Source organism: Danio aesculapii, chromosome 21, assembly GCF_903798145.1.
Source record: "Danio aesculapii chromosome 21, fDanAes4.1, whole genome shotgun sequence".
Taxonomy (NCBI): Eukaryota; Metazoa; Chordata; class Actinopteri; order Cypriniformes; family Danionidae; genus Danio; species Danio aesculapii.
The window spans coordinates 20,216,908-20,227,814 of NC_079455.1; the positions used below are offsets into that span (position 1 = coordinate 20,216,908).

The 10,907-nt window shown below is 35.2% G+C and overlaps 1 protein-coding gene across 1 annotated transcript; it reads left to right on the forward strand.

The window, feature by feature from the left end:
• The first annotated feature begins 1,710 nt into the window (after positions 1-1,710).
• On the forward strand, positions 1,711-10,849 carry LOC130214630 (acidic fibroblast growth factor intracellular-binding protein B). The gene is made up of 11 exons (XM_056446407.1): positions 1,711-2,004; positions 2,214-2,301; positions 2,831-3,029; positions 3,168-3,294; positions 4,009-4,109; positions 4,347-4,480; positions 5,857-5,965; positions 6,054-6,117; positions 8,444-8,530; positions 8,629-8,726; positions 10,559-10,849. The coding sequence occupies exons 2-11, from the start codon at positions 2,223-2,225 to the stop codon at positions 10,626-10,628; spliced, it is 1,068 nt and encodes a 355-aa protein (XP_056302382.1). The 5' UTR covers positions 1,711-2,004; positions 2,214-2,222; the 3' UTR covers positions 10,629-10,849.
• Positions 10,850-10,907: the final 58 nt, after the last annotated feature.

The window sequence follows — 10,907 nt, forward strand, 5'->3', positions numbered from 1 at the left end:
CAAGTGTGCTTCACACACACAAGGAATTTGTTTTGGCTACAGAAGCTTCCAGTGTATATAAAGTGACAAGTGACAACACAAAATAAATATGAAAAAAAAAAAAAAGATAAACATTAAACAGATGTGGTTAGTCAAGAAACCTGGATGTTGAGTTGTATGTACAGATTGTTATAAATATACAGGTTATAAGGTGCTGTGTAAAGTGCGAATGTAGAAAGTATTGCATTGTACACTGAAAAAAGTGTTGCATGCAAAACTATTGCAAACAATTTATTTGTGTTGAATTTAAACAAACAAATTAAATTGAGCATTGTTCAACTTAATTTGTTTGTTTAAATTCAGCCCAAATAAATTGTTTACCACCACTTAACATAAAAAAATTGAGTAAATCCAAGGAATCATCTTTGAATATTTTTTTTCAGTGTATATAGATATAAGGTGCTGTGTACAAGTGCGTATGAGAAAGTATTGCACATATTTATTGCACAGTAGGGGGATATTTAACTGTTCATAAGGTACACAGCCAGAGGAAATAAACTTTTCCTGTGTCTGGCTGTTTTTGTGCTTGGTGCTCTGAAGCGCCAACCAGACGGTAACAGTTCGAACAAGTAGTGTGCTGGGTGTGAGGGGTCCAGAGTGATTTTGCGAGCCCTTTTACTCACTCTGGAAGAGTACAGTTCTTGAAGTGTAGGAAGGGTTGTGCCAGTGATTCGTTCAGCAGTCCGGACTATTCGCTGTAGTCTACGGAGGTCGGCTGAAGATTTAATTTCAGTAACAGATCTTGAACCCATTGTACACTATAATGGAAAGACATATTTGAAAAATCCTGATCTTAAGGTTGCAATGTTACAAAAGAACATTTAAATTTGAATTAGTAAGTGCAGACCCTCTTTTTTTTACATAAAATCTATGAAACATTGGCAAACATATCAATAAATCTGAATAAAAACAATGTTGCTTACGTCTGTGTCTGCAGAGAAGTGACGCCATGCTGCTTTTCAGTGTACTGATTTTTTTTTGTCAAATTACAACATGCCAAGCCTTACTGCCATTTGATTGGATGACAATATTGTCCAGTCTCATGAAGTGCAGGCTTTTATTTAGATGAAATGCTCAGGAACCACAAAAAAAAAAACATTGGTTGACATGTGATTTCCATTGTAATGGACACAGGGTCCGAAGGGGTTAACTATTAATACCATTATTCTAAAGCAAACTGAAGATCCACTTTAGCATGTTTAGGATATACAGAAACTCTGCCTTTTTTGTTGATGTTGATTAAGTTTAAGTTTACAAGAAAATCTTTGAATTGAAACATTTTTTTTATAATTGAAAGCTAGTGCTAAATAAAACTAAAAGTATTTTTTATGCCAGAAATAATTTAATGAACAATTTCTAATTAAATGTACTTTGGGCTTTATTGTTGTCTTAGACTTTGGACTTTATTGTTATCTAACATGTTGCTGAAGTAACTTAGCCTACTTGAACTCAAAACATTACTGTTATCAGGAAAAAAGACAATAAACATATACATGGTATCTGAAGTAGGTTCACCGATTTTTTCATTCTTCGTAATTTTGTTGCAGTAATGTACTTTTCAGAACTCTATGCTGTGTTTATTCCCTACCTGCAGGTGGCAGTCACTCATTAACAGATGCTCGATGGCGCTGCAACGTCGCTCGACGGTAAATGTAGTTCAGTTCGAGTCAAACCAGATCCACAAGACTGCGACACCTTGACATCATCCTTTCCTGCCATTTACAGACACCACATGTAAATTTACACGAGCGTCAGAGATCATAAACGGTCTGATATTATTTGTTAGCAGCACGGATTGACGCGCGTAAACAAACCTGCACGTGCGTGTTTGGAAACGTAAGTGCGCAATAAGCTCAGCTCTCAAATGCGTCGCCGCAGATGCCACATTCTACAGTGTTTTAACCTCAGCTAACAGCGACTTCATTGACTGTCCTTACACTATTATAAAACATAAATAAAAACACGGTGAGTTCTTATTGGTTTAATGTAGTTTTCTAGAAATTAATAGGCCAGGTATTTTAAAGATTAGAGCATCTAACAAACGGTTTCATATTACAAACTGTCAAGCAGGTGAACAGTACATTTTCCGTTAAAAGTTTGGTTAATTCATCAAAGCAGCTATTAACATTGTTTGTGTACATATGTTTTATTACATTCATTCATTGTTTTTGTAGAAAGTATCCATGGAGTTGGATGTGTTTGTGGGGAACACCACTGTCCTGGATGAAGATGTCTACCAACTATGGTTGGATGGACATTCAGGTTAATATTTTTTGTTGTTGTTGTTGTCCAAATGTTGTTTATGAACTTGTCATTTTGTTATTTGTTATAATATTAATAATTGTATTGTTATCAAGGTAATAATAATTTACGATAGGTTATTTTTTGTCATATTTTGCCCGAACACAGGGTTTGAATAGTCATGGCCAATTGTTGACTTACTCTGAAGTAAATGCTCAGGATATGATTGGCAAACAGTAATGCATATTAAAAAAAATTTATAATTCAGACTGAAATCAGTTTAGACCTCATCATGTTTGTTTGACAGTTTATATATTTCATAGATGGATGATGATTTAAATTAAAAATCTTAATAAATACTCCAGTAGATATTAAGTGATCTGTGTTATTGATGTTCTGTTGAGGTGAAGTTTACCCACAAGTTGTCACAAATTCCTCTTCCTGACATTTTTTTTTAGATTAGCCTGAAAGCTTTGAGTTCTAAAATGTAAAAGGATGTTTTTATAGTGCAGCGACTATAAAACGGTGGAGATGAACTCTTGTTGAACAGTTTCAGATGCAGTGAGGCAGCGGATGGATGCAGGTGTTTTGCTGGAGTGTGAAGCCAGTGCTGACGTTCTGCAGAGTGACACCATGGACCAGTTCAGAACATTCCAGATGTGTGAGAGCCTCCTTCAGTCCCCTTCAAAAGTGGCCAATCAGCTTCTCTTCCAGATCCCTCCTGACCGGCAGGCCTTGCTTATCGAGAGGTCTGTGGTCCTGCTAAATTGCATCTGTTTACCATTTTAATGTTGTAGGTTTTTTGCAGTTGCATGACTCTCTGTTTAAGTTTTTTTGTGCATTGTCAGTGTTTTGATGATTCGTTTCATGCCGTGTTTGTCTTGTAGGTACTATGAGTTTGACAGCGTGTTTGCCAGAGAGGTACTGGGTAAAAAACTCTCCAAAGGGACCAAAAAAGACCTGGATGACGTCAGTGCAAAGACTGGGATCGCGCTGAAGAGCTGTCGGCGACAGGTGCTGCACACACTAATTCTGAATGGCTTGTTAGGACAGAACAAATATTGTATGCCAAGCAGTTACATGAAAATGTGGACAAAGTACAACACTTTAGTATGTTAAATAGTAAATAATTAATAATAAACTATTAATATAACTAAGATTTTGTGTCAAATAGATACATTCTTTGATTACTGCCTGTTTAGTAGAAATTAAAAAGTTATTTGAAGGTATTACATCATATCCGTATTGAGTGTGTATGGATGCTTCCCAGTGATGGGTTGCAGCTGGAAGGGCATCTGCTGCATAAAACATATACTGGATGAATTGGCAGTTCATTCCATGTGGCAACCCTGGTTTAATAAAGGGATTAATCCGAAAAGAAAATGAATGAATGAATTATATCCATCAACCCTTTAATTTTTCCTGAATTCTCTTATATTTTACCGTTCTATCCCATTTAAGTAATTTCCCATATTTCTCCCATATTTTTAATCTTTCTATGCAGGGTGTCAGTACCATACAGCCCATCCTCCCTGTATGAATATGTACACTTCCTGTACAGTCAAATGCTATGCTTTAGTTTTATTTTGGCTTGAAAGCACTTTGAAATTATATTAAAAATGTGTTGTGGCTAGAATAGATACATCTCCATCTGAAGGTTATGAGAAATGGCCATACTCCCATAAGCAAGGACATGTATTGTTTTAACTCTTTCCACCCTTTTCTCAGTTTGACAATTTCAAGCGTGTTTTTAAAGTGGTTGAAGAGCTGAAAGGCCCTCTAGTGGAGAACATACAGAGTCACTTTCTCCTGTCGGATGATCTGGCAAGGTGAGACTTTCACACCTGAGGCCAAATAAAGCATTTATTCTATCATTCCCTTACTAGTGCAGTAAGAGCAGCTGTAACACCTACTGAAAGACTTAATTTAATGCTGCCAAACCCTAGAAGAGGGCGATCTTTAAACTGATGTTTCTGTTTTGTTCTCCTCCATTCATGCGCTCTCTCTTCTGTTTCTGACACACTTCTCCTCTTTCCTCTCACTGATTCAGCCATGTCTCTCTGCAGGGATTATGCTGCCATTGTGTTTTTTGCTAACAGCCGTTTTGAGACAGGGAAGAGAAAACTACAGTACTTGTCCTTCCAGGACTTTGCCTTTTGTGCTGGTCAGCTCATCAGCTACTGGACTGTGGGGGCCGTTGGTAAGATGGCCTTCTTAAAAACACACTTAATAATATGCAAAGGGATAGTTCACCCAAAAATATTCCATTCAAATTTATTTCTATCGTGATTTTTACAATAATTATTGTTTCAAAGCAGCTTTACGAAAGGTGCAAATTATTGCATTACAATCAAATAAAGAAAACTTACAATCAAATATAGGTTATTATTTATAAACATAGTTAGCCTGCAGTTTTGTAGTATATAGGTGATGTCTATGTGTACATGTTCTATTAAGTGTATAGCTGCGTCCCAAATGACACACTATGTACTTATGCACTTACACACTCAACAGCATAGTAAATGTATGTAGTGTTGTCCCAAATGGAACACTAATGGTTTTTTACTAAGCAGAAATTCAACCTGTTTCCCTGATGACGTTTGACGGTTGCCAAATTACTGAAATAAATGACCAAACTACCAAAGAATACCTGTCATGAGTATAGCCGCATTCACAATCGGGATGCGCCATAATCACTCTCGTAGGAGAATTTTGCTTTCACAATCCAAAATAACTAAAGTTATCCAACATGTGCGCCTGATAGCTCCGCCCCTTCCGATGTGTGAGCAAAACTGCAGTCATTGAGTGCGTGAAGTGTCCATCATTTCACAATTCGTTTTACCGGCTGAATGAGTGCATCATCCAGGTAATTAAAGTGCACTCGTTATTTTTAGAGTTTTCAGTGTGAATGCACTACTTAAACTATTTATACTACAAAATGGCGTAGAATAATGCATAAGTATGCAATTCGGGACGCAGCTATCATGTTGTCCTTGAAGTCCTCGATGGTTGGCATCATCTCTTCACAGGTCTTGGATCCCATATAAATGTACTCAGTATTTATTCACCCTCAAGTGGTTCCAAACTCGTTTGAGCTTCTTTCTTATTTGGAATGCAAAAGAAGATATTTTGAAGAATGTTGAACACTGACAACCATTAACGCCTATAGTAGGAAATCAAATACTATGGAAGTGAATGGTCACAGTTTTCCACCAATTTTCACAGTATCTTCTGTTCAGCAGAAGAAAGAATCTCGAACAGGTTTGTGACAATTGAAGGGTGAGTACTTTTAATTTTGGGGCGAACTATTCTTTCAAGAACCAAGCATATGTCCCTGTTTGCACCAGGTATTAACAAGTGTTTTAGTAGTCCGATCACAAGTGGGCAGTAAGATACCACCTGGTTACTACTACCATATCACATTATAGTGAGTGTTTTTATGTAATGTGCAATAGTGAATGGCAAAAATGTGTATGACTAGTTTTTTTGGAGAAGATTAATGGTTGAAGGTTTCACAAAACAAAAAGATATTTGAAAGGTAATAACATTCTTGTTTTCTTTCTGATACTTTCTCAGACAACATGATGGAAGATATGGATGTTGATCTAGAAAAAGATTTTCTGCATGACTTGAAAGACTTGAAGGTTTTGGTGAATGATAAGGACATGCTGGACCAACACAAAAGGCATGCAAGTTAATTGCCAGATGGACATGTGTGATGCTTTGGAAATGTGCTGTTTCTGACATTGTTCTTCTCTTTGCCAACACTGTAGTTTGGTGTGTGCACAGCTTAGAGGGAAAATTAAAGTCTTTAATGAGATGGAGGCCAGTTTTAAGGTGAGCGGCATGTTTTTTTAATTGTAAAATCATATATAGAGGACTATTTTAAATATATTGGAAATAAAATAAATGCAAAGATCGCAAGTGCCAGTTTATATTCATCAAGGGATCCTGAAAAAAAAATGGTAATGGGCCACTCTTTTTTTGAAAACAGGCTCATTTTTATCTCCCCTGGGGTTCAATTTTAGTTGTGTCATTTTGGAGTTAATTCAAGCGATCTTCAGGTCTGGCTGGGACAATTTCAGTTTAACTTAGCATTATTCATTAAATCAGATTAGACCATAGAGTTGCACTAAAATTTTCATATTTAAAGCTTGGCTATTTTGTAGTTACAATGTGTACTAACACTTATGGAAACTGAATAGTTGCTTTTAAGTTAATCAGGCTTTGAACTATATTTGGATTTCCCCGTAATAATCAAGCAACTTTTCTGCTGTATCATGGCTGAAGCAGGCACAATGATGTTACACAGATTCTGCTGGTGCAAGTGTTGCGCTTGGTGATGGGGAGTATTTTCAGGTACTGTGTAATATTGTGGCTGCTGCAGCCATGGTACAGCTAGAAAGGATTGTATGGTTCACAAGTCAGATTGGTTTTATACACAGTTCTGTGGTTACAGTTTTCAGTTTGACATAGAGAGGTATGCATTTTTTAAAAATCTGCTATTGTAACACTTAGGAATACTATACACCAGAATAAAATACATAGTCTTACAATTTACCATTTATAGTATTTCAAAAAAGTTATTTTCAAGGTCATGTTATCAAAAATCTGAAATAATGAGGCAGCTTAATTTTAAAAATAAACACATTATTTTAATTAAGTGAAATCTGAGATTCTGATACAGTAAGATGGGAGAAATGGTAATTCCAACTGGCTTTTTATTTATTTGTGAAAATGTTTACAACTGTTAGCCTAAAACAAATTGTAGTTGAGAACAAAACACTTAGTGTAAAATATAAAAGGATAAACAAAAGACTACATGTCTTTAACTATAAAAACAGACTGAGCTCTTGTAGTTTAAGCTCAGGGCTCCAGACTTCATCATTCACATACAGTTGAAGTCAGAATTATTAGCCCCCCTGAATTATAAGCCCCCCTGTTTATTTTTTTTCCCCAATTTCTGTTTAACGGAGAGAATATTTTTTTAACACATTTCTAAACAGAATAGTTTTAATAACTCATCTCTAATAACTGATTTATTTTATCCTTGCCATGATGACAGTAAATAATATTTGACTAGATATTTTTCAAGACACTTCAATACAGCTTAAAATGACATTTAAAGGCTTAACTAGGTTAATTAGCTTAACTAGGCAGGTTACAGTAATTAGGCAAGTTATTGTATAACGATGGTTTGTTCTGTAGACTATCGAAAAAAATAATTAGCTTAAAGGGGCTAATAATTTTGACCTTAAAATGAATTAAAAAAATTTAAAACTGCTTTTATTCTAGCAGAAATAAAACAAATAAGACTTTTCTCATGAAGAAAAAAGTATTATCAGGCATACTGTAAAAATTTCCTTGCTCTGTTAAACATCATTTGGGAAATATTTAAAAAAGAAGAGAAAAATCTAAGGGGGCGAAAAACTCTGACCTCAACTGTGTATATTTAAAAAAAAAACAGCATTTGAGCTGAGAGAGAAATGCACACAAGTGATTATTGAGTTTCAGCTGCTTCTTGCTGAAATCTTTGGAATGATAAAACCTGAAGCATGCAAATTGGCAGCATTAACTGTAAAAATAACGGCCGAAATGTTGCCTGAGTGAGAGAATTCGACAGGTAGGCCTATGCATGGCATTTACACACATTCCAGTCAGATACCAAAACACTCCAAAACCTTGCTTCTCTGTCAAATGATAAACAACTGAACACTACATATGCATCCCAAATCGTGACAAAAGAAGCGAGCAGAACATCCCTAAAGGCTACATATAAGTCAAGCTTTAAATAGAATTTTTTTTTTTTTTAAACTAGATGCTGTTAGTCTAATCCGATTTAATGATCTATACTAAGCTAAGCTAAAAGTGCTCCCGCCAGACTGTGATATCCGGCTGAATTAATTAAAAAATAGTAAAACTGCACTTTATTAGCTCCTATATCAAGTAAAATGAGCCTATTTCCAAAAGACTGGAGTGTTCCTTTTAGCTGCACAACTGTTTTCAACAATGTAAATGTGTCTTAAGCACCAAATCATCAAAGACTGGAATAAAAATTCAGAAAAATCTGCTTTGAAGTGCAGAAATAAATGCCATTTTGAAATATATTGACATTTATTTATGTAGAACTATATTGATTCAGATTTTTGCTTGTTGATTTCAGAACTTGTCAAGAGCTCTAGTTAACATTGCCTCAAAGCTTACCCACACCAAAGATGTCCGAGATCTGTTCATTGACCTCGTGGAGAAGGTAATGCACTGTACATAAACTGCACAGGATGGGGTGATATTTGTCCCTGCATCGTCTCAGGATGAATGTGACAGAATGATTATGGCTTCTCTTCTCAGTTCATTGAACCGTGCCGTTCAGATAAATGGACAAACGGAGACCTCAGACTTTTCCTTACACACTACAGCACCTCTGTGCACACATTAGAGGCTTTCAGGTTAGTATTTATGTCTATATGCACGCAGTTTTTAAAGAGTAGTTGAAGGTAGGGATGTAACGATTCACTGTGAGCCAGTTGAAAATAGATTTAAATATGTGACGATTTAAACCGGTAGAAATGTTAAATGAATCGTGATAAATTTTTTAACAGAGGGGGCGCTGTGTTTACAGGCGCAACCTCGCTTTACCTGCGCTTTAATTTGCTTTACATCAGCGGTGCGCAAGAGGTGGGGCGGCAGTGTAAAATGACAGCAGTGAAGTGCGCCAGACAAAACACAAACTGTGTGCAGATACTGCAAAAAGACGTTAACTTACACTAAAAGAACAACGAATATGATGCACATAAACCGTCAGCACAGTGGAAAAACATTGTCACAGATGTCTATACGAACAAAACTATTAATAAGCCAAACCACACGGACCGGATGATTTGCAGCTCTGCTTGCTCCGACGAGTGCTACGAAAATCACACGGTACATCAGTGTTTTCATCGCGAAAGTGTGAAGATGTTTTTCATCTGATGGAGAAAGTTGTTCTGTTACAGGAGCAGGTATTAGATATTTTTACCCTCTCCTTTTTAAATTATTTTATGCATATTTTAATAATTTGCTTATTATTATTATTATTATTATTATTATTATTATTATTATTATTATTATTATTATTATTATTATTATTATTATTACATAGGTTATCTGTTAAGTGTATCACACTGATATTCATACTAATTAATTATTCAAGTAATATTAATTATTTACCTTCATAATCATGTTCAACTCCTGTCGATATTCTACTATTCACTCATTCATTCATTTTCTATTCGGCTTAGTCCCTTTATTAATCAAGGGTCACCACAGCTGAATGAACCGCCAACTTATCCAGCATATGTTTTGCACAGCGGATGCCCTTCCAACTCCAGTCTCCTGGAGCAGAGGGCGATTGACCACCTCTGTACACGCTACTCTCTGGTTTAGGAAAGGCTTTCCTCTCCACACCAGCCATCTCAGTCCCCAGTGAAAGAGTTTTTCCATCAGGGGACATTGTAAATGTGCAAAGACCTTTATATTAATGAATCATTAGTTTTATTATTCTTATTCCTTTTTTTTTTTGTTTGGACTTTATTTGTTTTCAAAGTAGCAATTCAGTTATTGCAGAAAATAGATTATTTAAAAAAAATCGTGACTAAAATCCTATTGTGAGATAAGTATCGTGAATCCTATCCAATTGTGAGTCAGGTGAATCGTTACATCTTAGTTGTTTTTTTAACATTGAAGAAGAATTTGAGCAGAAACAATAGTCCTTGGTGATTCATAAGATACAAGCAAACAGCTACCAGTATTTTGAAAGACAAAAACAGACAAACCAAAATTAAAACCCATGACTTCAGATAATACATGGGGATGATACATTTTATGAGGTGAAATAATCAGTTTGTCTAATATACAGAATTTTTATTTACATTAATATTATTTACAACTATGGAAAACTATCACTTTTCATATCATTAATAAGAGTTTTTATAATGCAGTAGTGTCGTTGCATAATTAATCATTACATTGTCATATCATAAACAAACTGGTGAATCTGTTTTGGGTTTTCTATGCTAAATTTGCCCATTTGCTGAGCCTTTAGATCAGAGCTGGTATTAATGTTCATGTGAAAAAAGCCTCTAGTATTCAATTAGTTTTTCCTTTATATGTTTTCTTTTTCGCTAGTACTCAATCTATAAATCACCAAGGACTAAAATGTATTTATTGTATGTATATATGTATGTATGTATTGTATTTATATTATATGAAAATCTTTTTTTAATGTTTTTTTTCTCTACAGGCATCAAGTAATATGGGACCGATACATGGGTGTCATCAAAAGCTGCATCCTGAAAATGTACCATGACTAAAACACAATGCTGGTTTCCAGTTATCGCGACCAAATGTCCCCTCTTTAACAGATTTTCCTACTGTTTGTAAACATTATTCTTTTCATTTTTTTTAACCCTTTTTAGCAGTACAGTTGCACTACTGTTTGTAAACGTTTCTACCTCAGCTCCCTTTATTTATATTGAAATATTCTTCTTGTACAGACTATTATAAGTTTAGTAAAAAATGTGTTTTCTACAAATCTGCCTTTTTTTTCCTGTTTCTCAAAGTGGTCATTAGGACAGTCCTGTTACTTATTA

What these genes read in the sequence shown, in the direction of transcription:
- LOC130214630 (XM_056446407.1), top strand. Translation starts at nt 2,223, where the DNA reads ATGGAGTTGGATGTGTTTGTGGGGAACACCACTGTCCTGGATGAAGAT. An exon ending in TGAAGAGCTGTCGGCGACAG is followed by an intron (nt 3,295 to 4,008) that starts GTGCTGCACACA and finishes CCCTTTTCTCAG; the next exon opens with TTTGACAATTTCAAGCGTGT. An exon ending in TCATTGACCTCGTGGAGAAG is followed by an intron (nt 8,531 to 8,628) that starts GTAATGCACTGT and finishes TTCTCTTCTCAG; the next exon opens with TTCATTGAACCGTGCCGTTC.